The sequence below is a fragment of the Suncus etruscus genome, chromosome 7 (assembly GCF_024139225.1).
Source record: "Suncus etruscus isolate mSunEtr1 chromosome 7, mSunEtr1.pri.cur, whole genome shotgun sequence".
Taxonomy (NCBI): Eukaryota; Metazoa; Chordata; class Mammalia; order Eulipotyphla; family Soricidae; genus Suncus; species Suncus etruscus.
In genome coordinates this window covers 26,476,629-26,495,891 of record NC_064854.1, presented here as the reverse complement: position 1 = coordinate 26,495,891, position 19,263 = coordinate 26,476,629, and the positions used below count along the sequence as shown (strand labels likewise).

The 19,263-nt window shown below is 47.0% G+C and overlaps 1 protein-coding gene across 3 annotated transcripts in view; it reads right to left on the bottom strand.

Moving 5' to 3' along the window:
* Positions 1–17,420, bottom strand: part of MLLT10 (MLLT10 histone lysine methyltransferase DOT1L cofactor) — a 113,906-nt gene extending 96,486 nt beyond the window's left edge. For all 3 annotated transcript variants that reach the window (XM_049777753.1, XM_049777754.1, XM_049777755.1), the window contains exons 1-3: positions 17,371–17,420; positions 17,041–17,200; positions 10,291–10,370 (exon numbers count right to left, since the gene is read on the bottom strand). In XM_049777753.1, coding sequence (XP_049633710.1) covers positions 10,291–10,370; positions 17,041–17,200 — 240 coding nt within the window. In that variant the 5' untranslated portion in view covers positions 17,371–17,420. The remainder of the gene's footprint in view (positions 1–10,290; positions 10,371–17,040; positions 17,201–17,370) is intronic.
* Between the last annotated feature and the right edge of the window lie 1,843 nt (positions 17,421–19,263).

The window sequence follows — 19,263 nt, the reverse complement described above, 5'->3', positions numbered from 1 at the left end:
CACAGGAGAAAGAGACAAGCATTAGAAAAACCAAATAAGGGGCGGGCGTGGTGGCGCTAGAGGTAAGATGTCTGCCTTGCAAGCACTAGCCAAGGAAGGACCGCGGTTCAATCCCCCGGCGTCCCATATGGTCCCCCCCAAGCCAGGGGTGATTTCTGAGCTCTTAGCCAGTAGTAACCCCTGAGCAAACAGGTGTGGCCCTAAAAAAATAAATAAATAAATAAATGCCACTAAGTTAATTAAAGACCAGATCTACTTCTGAGCTGCTTGACAGTCGGATCTAAAAGAAAAGCAAAGGGGCTGGAGACATAGGACAGTGGCACAGCATTTGCCTTGCACGTAGACAACCTAGGACCAAAAGTGGTTCCATTCACGGCATCCCATATGGTCCCTGAGCCTGTCAGGGACGATTTCTGAGCTCAGAGCTAGAAGTAACCCTTGAGCATCTCGAGGTGTGACCCAAAAACAAAAAGGAAAAAAGAAAAAACAGAAAAAGAAAAACAAAAACAAAAAAAGGGAAAATATCCATCATAGAAATATCGAAGTCTTTTAGACTTTCAATCACCAGAATAGCTTGGCATCCTCTCCTGCACCCAGTATAGCTGGTGTGGTTGACTGGCCTCCGAATGAACATTGTTGCCCCAGAGCACAACCTGGGTAGTCCTGTATGCCCCCAACATCATTTAGGGAAACCCCTATAAAGTTAAAAATCAAGAAATGAGGGTCAGGGAGGTGGTACAGCACGTATATCTTGTATGCAACTGACCCTAGATTTGATCCTTAACACCACATATGGCTCCAAGCCCATCAGATATGGCCTTTAATAAATAAATAAATAAATAAATAAATAAATAAATAAATAAATAAATAAATAAAAGAGGGCCAAAGTGGTAGCACAATGGTAGGGTGTTTGCCTTGCATGTAGCTGACCTAGGACAGATGCTGGTTCAATCCCCAACATCCCATATGGGACCCCAGCCAGTAGTGATTTCTATGCGCAGAGCCAGGAGTAAACCCTAAGCGCTACCAGGTGTGGCCCAAAAACACAAAAAAACAAAACAAAAAGAAGAAATGAAGCCAGATACTTAGCTTCATATTTGTGCAAGAAGCCATGGTTTGAATCCAAGCTACCGGAAATAAAGGGAAGGCAAAGAGAATGGAGAAAATCTAGTTTATAAATGACTAAATTAAGAGATCCTGTGAAGAGGCCATAGGATAGATAGTATAGCAGATAATTTCAAAACCAGATCGACTGTGGGGAGCCTAGCTGATGAAACCTAGAACATAGGACACCTCTGTAATTCCTAATCTTGTCACCCACGTGACCAAAGGCGCCCATGCCTTGAGAACAAAGGAAATAGACAAATACTAAAGTAATTCAAGCACCCCAATACATCCAGCCAGAAAGAAAAATATAGAGCAACTTGCCTTTGTGTTAGCAAAAGGTTATTAGGATTACAACTGATGTTTTATTTATACTTGCTAAGTATAATTTATAGAACTCTGAATCTTATGCTTTCAGGTAAAACGTGCTCTCTACCTCTTTGCCCCTCCCTATTACCTGCCCCAGCTTATGCTAATGAATGCTGGTAATTGTAATTGGTGGAAAAACCTGTAACACCCTCTGACGTATTTCAGCCCTTAAAAGCTGATCACTGGACAATAAACTTTCCTTTTGAACAGCATGTGTCATCTTGAGGGCTTCTCTTACTAACTTCTCAAGTCTTTCTTCACAGGTCGGTTCTGCTCCGGCAAACCCACGAATAACTAGCAACCTTCATTTCCACACCCCCTTGGGTCGGGGGTCCCCCACGGGAGGTTGCAATCGACCCTGACACTATATATGGTTCCCCCTAGCCCTGCCAGGAGTAATCGAACAGTTCAGAACCAGGACTAAGCACAGGTGGGTGTGGCCCAAAAAACAAAAATGTACAACTACAGAGTACCCAAAGATTTAGCCTTAGAGAACACAAGCAAAATGAAAATGTTAGTCCCAGGAGAAATGAAAAACAAAAATTAGTTTGTGAGCTCATTCAGGAATCAGCTTTGGCTGGACAAAGTCCCAAAGTCAATCCCAACATATACCCCTCCCAACACTAGCAGGTCTGACCCTGTTACACCCCATCACCGACTGGTCCCGGTACCACCTCATCACCTGGCTCTGGCCTTAAGGGCCCTGACACTCTCACCCAATCTGCCAGGTACCACAGGGAATGGCCAGGTACAGGTTCCTGATGACTGCCTGGGAGAGCCCCTGCACCCATTAACAAAAAATAAACAGGGGCCGGCATGGTGGCACTAGAGGTAAGGTGTCTGCCTTGCCAGCCCTAGTCTAGGACGGATCCCCTGGCGTCCCATATGGTTCCCCCACCCCAAGCCAGGAGTGACTTCTGAGCGCATAGCCAGGAGTAACCCCTGAGCGTCACCGGGTGTGGCCCAAAAAAAAAAAAAAAACAAAATAAAGAAAATAAAATAAACAGTGTTAAAAAAGGAGAGAACTAAATATTCAAGTCAACATCAACAACAATGAAATAATGAGACCCAAACTGTAACAACGAAAACTTAAAATGGGCCTGCTAAAAATAAAATAAAATAAATTAAAATAAAATGGGCCTGTTATACTGGAAGGCTTGGGGCAGGGATGGTGACCTGGGATGCACTGTGACAACACTGGTGGAAGGCTGACACTGGTAGTGGGGTTGGCCCTAAAACACTGTAAGGTTTTAATAAAATATTTAAAAATAAACACAAGAAAATTAATAAAAACAATCAGAAATGAGAAAAATAGTAATAATATACTTTAAGGGAAAAAGCTAACAAAAAAATGTGTGATACATTGTGCTCAGGACCAGAGCAATATATTACAGTAGGTAGGGCAGTTGCTTGCCTAAAACATGGCCAACCTGGGTTCAATCCCCAGAATCCCATATGGTCTCCCAACCCCACCAAAAGTGATCCTTGAGCAGAGCCAGGAGTAAGCTCTGAGTACAGAGGGTAGAACCCAAAGCAAAATTAAAAAAAATTTAGGGGCCGGGAAGGTGGCACTAGAGGTAAGGTGTCTGCCTTGGAAGCGCTAGCATAGGATGGACCGGACCGCAGTTCGATCCCCCGGTGCCCCATATGGTCCCTCCAAGCCAGGGGCGATTTCTGAGCTCATAGCCAGGAGTAACCCCTGAGCGTCAAACGGGTGTGGCCCAAAAACCAAAAAAAAAAAAAAAAGGAGAAAACAATTCAAACGGGTGTGACCAAAAAACAAAAATTAAAAAAAATTAAAAAAAAAAAAAAAAAAAAGCTAGCAAATGTTTAACTCTAGAGGCTCTAGTTCAAGTTTAGAGGTAAAACAGCCTGCAGAGGGCTGGATGGTATGTAGATTAGGGCACTAACGCAGCATGAAGCTGATGCCAGTTTATCTCCAGCACCACAAGTCAGTGGCAACCCCTTAGAGTAAGTATCAGGCCCCTAAGCACCACCAGGTATGGCCCAAAAACAAAACAGAAAAATAATAGTGAGATGGTCTGGGAGGTGGGGTGGGGATGGAAACCACTCAAACCGCAACACATGGGCCCGGAGAGACAGCACAGCGGTGTTTGCCTTGCAAGCAGCTGATCCAGGACCAAAGGTGGTTGGTTCAAATCCCGGTGTCCCATATGGTCCCCCGTGCCTGCCAGGAGCTATTTCTGAGCAGACAGCCAGGAGTAACCCCTGAGCAATGTCGGGTGTGACCCAAAAACTAAAAAAAAAAAAAAAAAAAAAAACCTGCAACACATACTCCTCCACCCCCACCATTTCAGGGCACTGTCCAGCACCATCCAGGAGGCCCCCCGGCACATCAAGGCCCAAGCAGTTCTGCAATCACACCCTTGCACAGAACTGCCTGGCCTGGCTGGCCAATCGTTCCGATTGTCCGCACTCGCCTGAACACTGCTCAGAACTCCGAGGGGGGAGTCTCCCTCCCTGTTCTCCTTGGTCTTTCATTCCACAATGACAGAACTGCAGTCACAGTACCATGCTGTGCTTGGGCCAATCCCGAGAATAAAAACCATGTGTTTAGGAGGAAAACAAAACAAGCCTGATCCTTAATGACTTGACAGAGCTGTCATAAAAAATGTAATGCCTTCTGAATTCTTTAATTACTTGAATTCTTCTTTAATTCTTATTTCAATTCCTACGGGATAGAGTAGTGGTATAGCAGTTTGGGCACTTGCCTTGCATATTGTCAACACAGATTCCCATCCCCGGCACACCAGATGAACCCATGAACGCCCTAGGAGTGATCCTTGAACATCACCAGCCCTTGAACATCTCCCCTGTCCTAAAATTCCTTTCTGTCTTTGCTGTTGGTGAGGGGCACTTGTCTTCCATCCCACCAACCAGGGTTCAAGTTCCAATACCTTATGGTCTTCAAAAGAAGGTGGCCTCTAGCATAAGAACTGCCAAGTGGGGCCCCAGACCCAAAAATTAACAGTATTTGAGAGAACCTTGTAGTTAGTACTCAGAGGCTCAGGGGCTCAGAAGCACTTTTGGCAACACTAAATGTCCACCTGACCAGCAGTGCAAAGGCCTGGGGATGTGGTGGTGGGGCTCCAGCAACACAAGGAGTCACCAGGGCTGGGGTGAGGACAGGAAAGCAAGCTGTTCGGAAATCACAATCAGAGCTCATGTGCACCAGTCCTATGACCTATCTCCCTGGCCCTAAAGTAATCATTTAAAATGTTAATAGAGGGAGCCGGAGAGATAGCACAGCGGTAGGGCATTCACCTTGCAAGTGGCCGACCCAGGATGGACCTGGGTTTGAGTCACAGCATCCCATATGGTCCGCCGAGTCTGCCAGGAGCGACTTTGAGCTCAGAACCAGGAATAACCCCTGTGCACTGCCGGGTGTGGCCCAAAAACAAAAACAAAAAATGTTTACAGAGAGAGAAAGATAGTGAAATAGTAAAGAAGGCTGAAAACTAGCCTTGTAAGAAGCTGAGGCAAGCTCGATCCCCAGCACCCTATATGGTTGCCCAAGAATAGCCAGAAGTGATCCCTGAGTGTAGGCCCGGTATGGGCCAAAAACAAAACAAAATGTTAATATATATATAAAGGAAAGAATATGATCTTAATATAATGATGATCAGAGGCTGTAGCAATAGTACAGCAGGAAGGGTATTTGTGCTGCATACATCCATCTGAGTTCAATCCTCAGCACCCCGTAAGGTCACAGCCCCACCAGGAGTAATTCCTGTGTAGAATCAGGAGAAAGCCTAGAGAACCATCAGGTGTGGTCTAAAATAAAAAATAAACATATAAGAATAATGATAAAGATACTACGAAAAAATGAGACAGATTGAAACATTTCAGAAAACTTAGTCTTGGCTTAGTCTTAAAAACTATATTATGTGGGGCTGGAGCGGTGGTGCAAGGTCGTTTGCCTTACACACGCTGACCTAGGAGGAATTTCGGTTCGATCCTCAGCATCCCATATGGTCCCCCAAGCCAGGAGCAATCTCTGAGTGCATAGCCAGGAGTAACCCCTGAGAGTCACTGGGTGTGACCCAAAAAGCAAAAAAAATAATAATAATAAATAACCTATATTATGTGTATATGTTTATTTTCTTTATTCTTAAGGGGCCAGAGGTAGAGCTCAGCAGTACAACACATATTGATATGCATAAGACCCTGAGATGGATTCCTAGTACCACCAAAACATAAGTAATAAACTGGGAGAGGGTCCACAGGTAGGGTGTTTACACTGCACATGCATGACCCAAGTTTGATCCCCAACATCCCATATGGTCCTACTGAGAATTATTAGGTGTGGACCCAAAATTTAAAAAAAATGCTAAAAGATGGGATAGAGGAGCCAGAGAGATAGCACAGCAGTAAGGCGTTTGCCTTAGACGCAGAAGAACAGTGGTTCGAATCCCGGCATCCCATATGGTCCCTGAAGCCTGCCAGGAGCCATTTCTGAGCATAAAGTCAGGATTAACCCCTGAGTGCTGCTGGGTGTGACCAAAAATCAACAACAACAACAAAAAAGATGAAATAGAGTAATAGTATGATTGTAAAGTAGGTAGTATGATTGTAAAGTAGGTAGGGAACTTGCCTTGCACATGCTACTAACCTGGCATCCCACAAGCATACCCTAAACCCTGCCAGCTGTGATTCCCAAGTACAAAGCTAGGATAAAGCCCTGAGTCTCACTGCGTGTGGCCCAATTTCAAAAGCATGGAGACCTAGCAAGTCTGTCTCCCTGAGCTTCCATCAATGCAAACCTGGCAATTCTGTTCTTCAAAATCTCCAGCAAATATGTGTGAACACTGCAACCAGAATAAAAACTGTAACCAGGATATGTGCAACCCCATAGCTAAAGTACACACACACACACACACACACACACACACACACACACAACAGCAAAGCATTCTGAAAACACCCAGGTACGCAACTACTGACAGGCACTACAACCATTAGTTTGAGCACAAACAAGTAGGTGGCCCCATCCCCCCTCCCCCCCCCCCCCCGAAAGAAAACAAGAAAGAACAATAGCACATCCATTGTATGTGGGAGGACCAGGTTCACTTTGAGCAGTGCCAGGTGGGTCAACTCCTGAGCAGAGGCAGAAGCAGCCCCTAGACACTAGGTATAATCTAAAAACCAAAAAAGAAAATAAAGTGAGCAGCATACATGATGAAGCTAACACATATACTATTTTTCAGTCACGTGAAATCCTAGGTGGATGAGCTGCACAAAGTACAGCAGGTACCGTACGCACATGCCTTATAGTCAGCCAACTGAAGTTCAATACCTGTACCCTGTATGGTCCCCAAGCACTGCCAAGAGTGATCCTTGAGCACAGAAGTCAGCCCTGATCACAAGCAGGTATGCTCACTCACACCAAAAATTATATTTATTAATTATAACTGAGGGCCACTGGATGTGGTCAAGAGACACTAGGGTACTTAAGTCTTATACAAAGCCTATCAGGATTCAGTCCAAGCACCCCCAAACAGAGTCAGGAATATCCATAAGCACTGCCAGGTGTGGCCCAAATAGCAAAGAGAGGGGAAAAAAAAGAAAAGACAAGGGCAAGGGAGAGGAAAAGAAGGCAGAAGATGGGGTCGGAGTGGTGGCGCTAGATGCCTTATCCGCACTAGCCTAGGACGGACCACCGTTCAATTCCCCAGCGTCTCATAGATCCCCTAAGCCAGGAGCAATTTCTGAGCACATAGCCAGGAGTAACCCCTGAGCATCACTGGGTGTGGCCCAAAAACAAACATACAAAAAAAAGACACTTGGCCTCCAAGCTGGACCCCAATGCAATCCATAACACAGCAGAGTTCCCCATGCCACCTGCATCTATAGACTCCCAAACACAACCAGGAGCAGTGCCAGTACCACTGGATGTGACTCAAAGATACCTATCAAAAAAGAAAATGGGGGGGGGGGGGGGGCAGGGTTAATCCTGCTCTACACTCAGAAATTGCTCCTGGAAGGCTGTGGGGGAGGGAGGAACGCATACGGGATGCCGGGAATTGAACTGGGTCCATCCATGTTTGGCATGTACAAGACAAACACCCAATTGCTTCAGCCCAATAAAAATTATTTTTGGGGGCCGGAGAGATAGCATGGAGGTAAGGCGTTTGCCTCTCATGCAGGAGGTCATCGGTTCGAATCCCGGCGTCCCATATATGGTCCTCCCGTGCCTGCCAGGAGCAATTTCTGAGCCTGGAGCCAGGAATAACCCCTGAGCACTGCCGGGTGTGACCCAAAAACCACAAAAAAAAAAAAAAAAAAAAAAAAAAAAATTATTTTTGGAGGCGGGAAAGATAGTATGGAGGTAAGGTGTTTGCCTTGCATGCAGAAGGTCGGTGGTTCAAATCCCGGCATCCCATAAGGTCCCCCGAGCCCTCCAGGAGTGATTCTTGAGCATAGAGTCAGGAGGAACCCCTGAGTTCTGCCGGGTGTGACCCAGAAAACAAAAGACAAAAAAAAAAATTTTTTTTAAATCTTATCCCTTTCCCATCCTTCCCTCTCCCACTTCCCCATGAACTCTGAACTGAGAAAGCAAGGAGGAAACAAAGAAGTTGGCCAGGTATAACCTAAAGCCAAATAATAAAGAAAATTCAAGATGACAGATGTTAAGTTATTATAGCAGTAATTTCAAAATCTATATGCAAATATAACAGATCATTGTGCAATAAGCCTTACATGCAATGAGATGCCAATTATATATATATACATATATATTTTTGTTTTGTTTTGTTTTTGGGCCACACCCTGTGTTGCTCAGGGGTTACTCCTGGCTGTCTGCTCAGAAATAGCTCCTGGTAGGCACGGGGGACCATATGGGACACCGGGATTCGAACCAACCACCTTTGGTCCTGGATCGGCTGCTTGCAAGGCAAACACCGCTGTGCTATCTCTCTGGGCCCCCAATTATATTTCAATTAACATTAACCAGGGGCCAGAGCAATAGTCTAGCAGGTAAAGCACTTGTTTTGCACACAAGAGATCTGGGTTTGATCCCTAAGCCACCTTGATGGTCTCCTGAGTCCCACCAGGAGGATCCCAGAGCACAGAGCTGGGAGTAAGCCCTGAGCACCATGGGAGATACTCAAAAACAGAAATAAAAAAAAAAAAAAAAAGATTTCCAGAGAGGGAGTTATCCCTTCATGAGAGACCTAGGTTACACGCTAGATATGGACATTACAAATACTAAAAACGAAAACAGGGGCCGAAGCGGTGACACAGCAGTAAGGCATCTGCCTTGCGTGTGCTAGCCTTGGAGGGACCACGGTTCAATCTCCCAGTGTCCCATATGGTCCAAGCCAGGAGCAATTCTGAGCACGTAGCCAGGAGTAACCCCTGAGTGTCACGGGTGTGGCCGAAAAAAAACAAAAAACAATCCAACAAAAAAATAAACTTATAAACAATCCCCTTCCAAAATTATCACAAATACATCTTCAGAGCTACAGGAAGGTACAAAAGTAAAGAGTTTGTCTTGCTCATGTCCAACTCAATTTTGATCTCTAACACAGAGGCAAAAATAAGCACTGTTCAGAGTAACCCCAAAAAATAAATAAATGCAAACATACATACATTTCCCTGTTAGGATTTCTGGATCCAATACCCAAAAGCCCCCAAAAAAATTGCTAAAGTGAAACAAGGCCAGAAAAATTGTACACAGGAGTTTCAGGCACTGGCCTTTTGGGGACTGGACCAATTGTACATCAGGTAGAGTGCTTGCCTTGTGCCCAGCAGAGCCAGGTTTGACCCTGCGTATGCCATACCCTCACCCCACCTGACTGTACAGCAAGGAACAAGCACTGTGCACCAATGGTATTGGACCAAAAAGTAAAAAAAGAAAAAGGAGAATAAAAAAATGACTAGATCTATTATGTAACTTAAGACCTAAAATTTATACGATTGATTTCATCTTCAATTTGCAAATTCCCATTATCGAACACCAAAGTAGTAGCTGTATTTCTGCTAGAGTGATTTCTCGCACAAAGCATCACAACAGAATATTGCATTTGAATTTCTCAGTCCTAAAAAGGCAGCTCAACTATTACCATCCTGATCAAACATCCCTTAGGGAAAAATCTTCCATTTCTGCTATAATGCAGGTAGAGAATGACGTTAAAACATTGTTTTTCAACCTTCTACCAAATTCGCTAGTCAATATCCACAAAGATGGGCTACAAATGATAATACTTTTGGACGACTAATAAAGATTAAACTTATTTCTCTACTAGTTCCAGAAATTCAACCAAAAAAATGCTTTTGGCTACAAAGAATAAATATACTTTCCTCATTCCTATGGAAGGTTTACAAGACTTATAAAAAAAAAATTCAACCAAAGATTTTTACACTGCAGTGCCAAAGGGAATGAAAATCTGAAAACAATGAGCACTGAAAGTTAAACTATGCCTGGAAGTAAAAGGAATGAGTTTTTTAAGCTCCTATTCCTATTCATAAAACAGAATCTAGCAAACCTGTCAATACTTTCTTCTGACCTACTGCCATTATATTCTAACTATAATGAGTCACATTTACATTCAAATAATTCATTAGAATTAGAAAGACCAAATACAACTTTATGTTTTATCTTATTCAAAGTTTCCACCGACATATATTTATCTGGTTCAATATTTTTCAGATGTTAAAAAATCTCTTTATAAGTTTACTTTAGTGTACTAAATTTAATATTGGAATAAAATACTCATAATCGTCAATCTGTAACATGTATACACAGTATCCTACTAGTCAGAAGTTATTTTAACATTTTTGATAAACAGTTCTTACCACTCTGGCTGCTCTCTCCTGAGATTCACATTTCCTACAAAACCATGGTCCAGTGGGTACTTGAACAATGCCATAGCAAGCTGTTGGGAAACAAAATGTTTTAAAATGTGTAAAGATTTTTTTTTAATTGGGCTAGAGAGTACAGCGGGTAAGGTGCTTGCCTTGCACACAGGCAACCCAGGCGTGATCACTAGGACCACATATGGTCCCCCAGCACCACCAGGAGTGACCCCTGAGCACAGATTCAGGAATAAGCCCTGAGCACAGCTAAATATGACTCCCCAAATGAAACAAAATCTCTCCAAATTTTTTTGTTTGTTTGTTTTGTTTTGCTTTGTTTTTTGGGTCACACCCGGCCGTGCTCAGGGGTTACTCCTGGCTCTATGCTTAGAAGTCGCTCCTGGCAGGGGCCGGGCGGTGGCGCTGGAGGTAAGGTGCCTGCCTTGCCTGCGCTAGCCTAGGACGGACCGCGGTTCGATCCCCCGGCGTCCCATATGGTCCCCCAAGAAGCCAGGAGCAACTTCTGAGTGCATAGCCAGGAGTAACCCCTGAGCGTCACAGGGTGTGGCCCAAAAACCAAAAAAAAAAAAAAAAAAAAAAGAAGTCGCTCCTGGCAGGCACGGGGACACCAGGATTCGAACCAACCACCTTAGGTCCTGGATAGGCTGCTTGCAAGGCAAACACTGCTGTGCTATCTCTTCGGGCCCAAAATCTCTTCAAATTTTTAGAAAATTAAGTACCTTTCCAAAGTCCCATCAACCTAATTGCCTCCCACGTGTACACATAAACCACCTGTTTTATGAAAATGAAAATATTAAGCATTTTATACTTATATTATTGACAGGTATGATTTATTCCATTGAAAGTGTGATTAATCGGAGATGGAGCGATAACACAGCGACCATCCCAGGACAGACCCAAGTTCGATCTCTGGCATCTCATACGGTTTTCCCGCCCCCATGCCTGCCAGAAGCAGTTTCTGAGCACAGAACCAGAATAACCTGAGTGCCACCAGGTATCCCGCATCCAAAAAATAAAAAAAGTATGATCAATCTCTTAATACAGGAATTAAGGCACTTGCTTTGTAAGAGGCCCATGATGCTTTGAATCCCACCACCAGCATCCCCCCCAAAACAAATAGAGATCACTCCCAAAAATAGAGCAAGGAATAGTCCCTGAGAATGACCAGGTATGCCCCCACCCCACTCCCAAAACATGGGGCAGGACTGGAGCAACAGCTAAGCAGGTAGGGCATTTGCCTGGCATGCAGCTGACTCAGGTTCAATCCCTGGCATCCAATATGGTCTCCCAAGAACCATTAAGAGTAATTACTGGGCCAGAGAGATAGCATGGCAGTAGTGCGTTTCCCTTGCATGCAGGACGGTGATTCGAATTCCAGCATATGGTCCCCAAGCCTGCCAGGGGCGATTCCTAAGCACAGAGCCAAGAAGAACCCCTGAGTGGGTATGACCCCAAAACAAAAACAAAGAGAGTAATTACTGAGGGCCGGAGCAATAGCACAGTGATAGGGTGTTTGCTTTGCACACTGCCCATCCAGGACGGACCTCGACTCAACTCGATCCCCAGCATCCCATATAATTCCCCAAGCCAGGAGCAATTTCTGAGTGCAGAGCCAGGAGTAACCCCTACGAAGCACCGGGTGTGGCCAATAAATAAATAAATAAATAAATAAATAAATAAATAATAGAATAATTACTGAGCATAGAGACAGGAGTAAGTCCTGAGTATTGCCAGGTGTGGCTCCAAAACCAAAAAAAAATATTAAATGTACAGTGGAGGGCCCGGAGAGATAGCACAGCGGCGTTTGCCTTGCAAACAGCCGATCCAGGACCAAAGGTGGTTGGTTCGAATCCCAGTATCCCATGTGGTCCCCCGTGCCTGCCAGGAGCTATTTCTGAGCAGACAGCCAGGAGTAACCCCTAAGCAATGCCGGGTGTGGCCCAAAAAAACAAAACAAGAAAAAAAAAAATGTACAGTGGAGGAGCATTAAGGACTGGAGAGAGAGCACATGTAGAAGGCCCTGGTAAAGCAAAGGTCCTGCTAGCAGCATCACTTAGAATGGCCCAGAGCATTGAACTAGGAATAACCTGAGAAGGGGATACAAAACGAAAAGGAAAAAAAAACAGAAAAGCAAAATGCTTTCATTTTAATAAAAGCCAAGCCAGGGTGGGCAGAGAGTATAAAACAGAAAGCACGGGCATTGTATAAGCAATGGAACCACCAGGAGTGATCTCTGAGCACCGAGCCAGAAATAAGCTATGAACATCACTAGGTGTGGCCCAAAATATCCCACACACAAAAATAAATAAATAAAAATAAAATAAATAATAATAAAGTCCAGAAGAGGAAGTCTCGAGATCGGAAGGACTGTTGGATGCCTAGAACTGGGGGGAGTCCGGGAGAAATGAACATCAACTGCTAAGGTCCAGGTTACCTACAAGAATGATTAAAACTTGATCAAGCCTACCAAAAAACCACCAAACAGCATCAACATAGTTTTGTTTGCTAGTTTTGAGGCCACACCCAGCAGTGATAGGAGATAAACCCTGCTTAATCCTCGAGAGATCATGGAGGATATCAAACATGGGCAGGGCACCTACAGCTCCATATGAGCAAACTTCCGGATTCCTAACTTTAAAATTTCTGGGGCCGGGCGGTGGCGCTAGAGGTAAGGTGCCTGCCTTGCCTGCACTAGCCTTGGACGGACCACAGTTCGATCCCCTGGAGTCCCATATGGTCCCCCAAGCCAGGAACAACTTTTGAGCGCATAGCCAGAAGTAACCCTTGAGCGTTACCGGGTGTAGCCCAAAAACCAAAAAAAAAAATTTCTGGAGCCACTTAAAGGTGCTGGTGGCTACTCCAAATAAGCTCGGGAACTCTCAGAGACTATATGATGCCATGGCCTGAACCAGAGTCTACTGCATGCAAGACAAGCACCTTAATCCCCATGCTCTTTCCCAAACCCCCTTAACTTTAAGGGAACAAATTCTGAAGTTTGTGAATAAACCTTCATAAAATCATTATTTTAAAAGTAAACACTATAGAGGCCTGTGAGGTGGTGCTAGAGATAAGTAAGGTGTCTGCCTTGCAAGTGCTAGCATAGGACAGACCGCGGTTCTATCCCCTGGCGTCCCATATGGTCCCCCCAAGCCAGGGGCAATTTCTGAGCGCTTAGCCAAGAGTAACCCCTGAGCATCAAACGGGTGTGGCACCCTCCAAAAAAAAAAGTAAACACTATTGGAGCCGGAGCAATAGTGTAGCAGTAGGGCATTTGCCTTGCACGTGGCTGACCCAGGAAGAAACTCGGTGTCCCATATGGTCCCCCAAAACAGGAGCGCATAGTCAGGAGTAACCTCTGAGCATCACAGGATGTGGCCCAAAATCCAAAAACAAAAAAAAGTAAACACTATTAATGTTTTTCATTCATGCAAATGTTCAACAACATGTGTATACACATATCATAAATTGGGGGCACACCCAGCAATGCTTAAGGGTTACTACTGTTTGTGCTTGCAGGACCATACTTGATGGTGGGGATCAAACCTGAGTTGGCAGCATGCAAGACACATGTACTACATACAGGTACTATCCCAGCAGCCCACAAGATAAAATTTTAATAACACTTTTATTAGTCTTTACTCGAAATTCAAAATTTCCCCCCAAACCGAATACTCATAAATTCAATTGTTACTCTCCCAAAGAGCTTACTCACAGCAAACTTGAAAATACCTTAAAAGCTAAAAGGTACTTAAATACAAAATCAGTACATCTTAAAACACCAAATGCAAAATTTAGCTCTCATCTTTTTAAAATCTGTAAAAAAAAAAAAAAAAAAAGGTTCCATAAAGGACCAGTAAACAGCTAGGTGTGATCCCTGAGGGCAGAGCCAGAAGCAACCACTGAGCATCACATGTGGCCAAAAATATTTGTAAAAACAAAATAAAGTGTTCTTTATCAATCAAGAAACGGTGGTGTCAGGGGTCTAGAGTAATAGCACAGTGGGCAAGGTGTTTGTTTTGCACAAGGCCGACCAGGGTTCAATTTTTGGCATCCCACATGGTCTCCAGAACCCTGTCCTGATCAGAGCCAGGAGTAAGCCCTGAACAGAGCTGAATACTACCCCAAAATAACAACAACAAAAAAGCATTGTCTGAAAATATTTTAATCAGAAGTATTCTGAAAGGGCCAGAACAGCATCTCATATGGTTCCACCCCACCCCAAGCACTGCCAGAAGTGATTTCTTTTTTTATTTTGTTTTGGTTTTGGTTTTTTTGGGCCACACCCAGTGAGGCTCAGGGGTTACTCTCGGCTATGAGCTCAGAAATCACTCCTGGTTTGGGGGACCACATGGGACACCTGGAGATCAAACGAAGGTCCATCCTAGGTCAGCTCCATGCAAAGCAAAAGCCCTATTGCTGTACCACCGCTCTGGTCCCCAGGAGTGATTCCTGAATGCAAAGCTAGGGCTAACTCCAGAGCACCAATGGGTGTGGCAAAAAAAACAAACACTTAAATATTTCTGGAAGAGGAGGAGCTAGAGAGCTGGTACAACTGGAAAAGTGCTTGCCTTTGCATATAAGCAACTGGAGTATAATCCCTGGCACCCAGATATGGTCCCTCCAGCCAACCAGGTGTGATCTTTGAGCTCAAGGACAAACAAGCTCAGAGGATCACGAGGATCACAGAGGATCATGAGATGTGGCCCTAAACCCAAAAAAAAAAAAAAAAGAAGAAAACAATATTTGGGGCACCAGGGGACTGTACAGCTGGCAATGTGTGGTCCCCCAGCACCACCAGGAGTGAGATTCCTGTTCAGAGATAGGAATACCCTGAAAATGACTGGTTGTGGCCCAAAAGTAAAACATAATAACCCTGGGTCTAGGGGTCTTGTCTCTCAGTTCAAACCATGTAATTCACAAATTTGATGCCTGGATTGATTCCCCTCCCCCACTATGCCAGTATCTAGTGGGTTTTTTTGTTTTGTTTTGTTTTTTTGTTGTTGCTGTTTTGGGGTAACACCTGTCAGTGCTTAGGGGCTACTCCTGGCTCTATGCTCAGAAATCCCCCCCGGCAGGCTCGTGGGAGCATATGGGATGCCAAGATTTGAACCACCAACCTTCTGTATGCAAGGCAAACACATTACCTCCATGCTATCTTACCTCCATACTATCTCTCCGGCCCCCAGTATCTTGTTTTAAATCAAAGTTTTCTTTTATTTTTTTTTCTTGATTTTTGGGCCACACCTGGTGAGGCTCCGGGGTTACTCCGGGTTATGTGCTCAGAAATCATTCCTGGCTTGGGGGACTCTATGGGATGCCTGGGGATCAAACCACAGTCTGTCCTAGGCTTGAACAGCGCCTTACAGCTTGTACCACAGCTCCCGCCCCTGATAACAAAGCTTTCAATCCTAAAGAAAAAAGTGCTATAACTACATCTGAAAGAAACTGGATTAAGTGCCTCCTTGGGTTCAAGTCACTATTTCCTAGATCTCCCGGATCCTAGATCACATTCAGGAACCATGGGCTCTGAAATCCCATCCGGTAAAAAAAAAAATAAAAAAATACACCTTGACCCCCTTCCCTTCAGACCTTCTTTCCCTCACTTGAGACTTGGTTGGTTTCCCACCAAACATGTACTATCCCCTGGTTCCATAAGTGCCAAACTCAAACAAATGAGTCTGAGATAATTAAAAGGGAAAGACCATGTCAACCAGAAAGAAAGAAAAAAAAAGTGGGCTGTTTCCGCCTCAATTCCTTACTCTATGAAACAGAGCCATAGAAACTTCCAGAGCCAAATAATTATCTCATGGCTGTCTTGGTCTTTTTTTTTTCTTTTATTTAAAAAAATTTTTAAAACACTAACCCAATAGCCTAAGATGCTCCCAGCCATCCTTGCAGGCCTGATGCTGCAACCAGCAGCAGCAAGGCTAAGCCACTCCCGCATGCGCCAGGTTGCAAGCTGCAACGGGGGGGCCCCCTTCAGCCCTGGGCCCTTGGGGCCCCACAAGCAGCGCTCCATGCCCTTAAACTCGGGGTGCAGCAGCAGTAGTAGTAATAGGGCGCGTGCCCGGCTTCCCCCCTCCAGCAATCCACATGCTCGGGGCCGTGCAGCCGGGGCCTCCCGGAAGATCTTCCGACGAGGCGAGCAGCAGCATGGCATGCCCGAGCCCGACTCCATGCCACAGGAAGTCTCCAGACACTGCGGCAGACGCCAGCAGGCGGGGTGGGGGGGACGGGGCGGGGGATCCCCACGATCTCGGATCCCAGAGGCGCCTAGCTGGGGTTGCAACGGGGCGTGGAGAAGCCCCTCTTGGGGGGGCACCAGCCTCGGGGGTGGGGAAGGAGGGAGGGTCCCCCAAAGGCTCTCCTCTCCGGAACCTGCCCCGCAACACCCTAGCAGCTCGCAGCAGCGGGGCGGCCGAATGACACTTGAGAGATCGGTCACATGACAGCCCTGGGCCACACGCACTTTCTCCCACAGGCGCAGCAGCAGCAGCAGAGCCCCCCAACACCCCGCTTGTAGACAGACAGGGCTTAGGGGCGCCCTGCTGTCCTGGTGGAGCGAGGCTGGGGCGCGTGGGGAGGGAGGGAGGGGCGGTGGCCGGGGCTGCGCCAAGGCGGGTGGTGGTGGAGAAGGCCCGCGCGGGGTCGGGGTGACGACGGTTGGGGTGCGCGGGCCAGAAGGGGGGTGTCGTGGTGGGTTGTCTTTTTTTTTTTTTTTTGCATTACCTTGATGCACCGCGACGCTGCAGCCGTGCCCGTCGCAATACACCAGCGGGTTCTCGGCCCAGCCTCTCTCGTCTGAGCAAACGCAACAGCCTCCAATCATCTCCTTCATACTATGGGAGACCTCGTCCTCCAGTGACACGGGCCGGTCGCTAGAGACCATCTGGGGGGCGGGGGAAGGGGAGGGGGAGGCAGAGGGGGGCGGGGAAGGGATGCACCATTAGCGATCGCCACCAGGCCCGGCCGCGGCTCCCGCACATGCACACGCGCGCCCCGAGCCCCCCGGGCCCCCCGATCGCCCGCCCGCCCGCCCGCCCGCTCACTCGCACTCACGTTCCTCCCGGGAGTCAGGAGCCATGTCCTTGCCGGAGTCCCCCCGCCGCCGCCGCCTCGGCCCTCCCCACCTCCACCTCCACCTCCACCTCCACCCGGCGGCTAAGGCAGGCGCCCCGGGAGCGCGCCGCTCATCCTCCTCCTCCTCCTCCTCGCCGAGGCCTCCGCCGCACAGGCGCACTAGGGGAGGAGGGGGCTCCCGCCGGGGTCCCGAGCGAGCCTGACGGAGGGAGGGCGGGAGGGAAGGAGGGAGGGAGGGCGGGCGCAGGGGACCGCGCTTCCGACTCCGCCGAGCGTCCCTCGGCGTGTGCGCGCACGCACGCCCGCGCGGGAGAGAGAGACGCGGAGACGGAAGTCGGCGTGCGCGCCGCCGACGACGACGACGCCGACGCGGGCCAGGCCACGCCCCCTCGCTGCCAGCCGTCATCGCATCGCCGCGGTGGGAGGAGCCAATGGGAAGCCGCGGCGCGGCGCGCGCTAAGAGCTGCGTGTGCGCGTGCGCGAGCGAGTGAGCGAGCGAGGACGCTGAGGGAGGGACGCGCGGGTTTCCCGGGAAGCGGCGGGTGTTTTTTCTTTTTTTTTTTTGTCAGTACCTGAGGGGTGAAGGGGATTCATGCTGGTCCTGAGCTCCACCTAGGGAGTTTGGGGGGATTTTATGGTCACTACCTGAGGGGTTCTGCAGGGCCTCTCCAGCCCCCTGAGCTCCACCTGAGAAACTTTTGTGTTGGTTTTTTGGGGCCTTGGGGTTTTGTTTTTTTGTTTTTGTTTTTGTCAGTACCTAAGGGGATCCACGGGGCCTTTCTTACCCTGAGCTCCACCTGAGAAGTTTTTGTATTTTGGGGGGTTTGTTTTGTTTTGTCAGTACCCCTGAGGTCCACCTGAGGAGCTTTTATGTTGTTTTTTCGGGGGTATTTTTGTCAGTACCTGAAGGAATCCACAGGGTCTCTCCAGCCCCTGAGCTCCACCTGAGGAGTTTTTGTATTTTGGGGTTTTGGGGGACTTTGTTGTTGTTTGTTTTTTGTTTTGTTTTGTTTTGTTTTGGTCAGTATCTGAGGGGATCCTCTCCTCGAGGCTCCCCTGCCCCTGAGCTCCACCTGAGGAGTTTTTGTGTTTTGGGGGTTTGGGAGGGATTTTGTTTGTTTTTGTCAATACCTGAGGGAATCCTCAGGGTCTCTCCAGCCCCTGAGCTCCACCTGAGTTTTTCCTTTTGGGGGATTTTGTTTGTTTTTGTCAGTACCTGAGGGGATCCTCGGAGCTCTTCTTTCCCTGAGCTCCACCTGAGGAGTTTTTCGGTTTCTTTCTTTCTTTTTTTATTTTTTTTTCCTGAAAAGCAGGCCCTCAGGGGGAGCCAGGGCTGGGCCTCAGGGCCGGCTTCCTGGAAGGGGCTGCGAAGCATGGCTTGGGCTTCCTGCTGATGGCCGCGCGAATTCTCTGGGCCCGCCTCTCTGGAAAGCCACTTCATCCAGACCTTTCCCCCAAAGTGCTCCGCCTAGGCCCTAGGGACAAATGAAAGTGCAGCCCAAGCGAAAGGTCACAAGCCAGAGTCTGGGTTCGTTCGAGCAGTGCTCTGGGAACTCGAAAGCTAAACTTCGGGGCGGCCAAGTAGCAAAACCGAGTTCGTAATGGGAAATGAGTCAGATCATGTATCTGGAAAAAATGCAGCTCTCCTGAAGGATGAGGGAACCTGGCCAGACACCGAACAATCTGTAGAACCCAATTGTGATTAAGGATTTCTGACCTACTTCTGCACTCCGAATATATATATTCTGGGAATTTTAACGTTTGAATGCACTCAGAAATGGGGTCACGCCTATGTGAATTGATTAAGTAGATGAAGGCTAAACAGTGTTGAACTGTATCTGTCCCCTCCCTGTGTATTCATGATAGATAGGC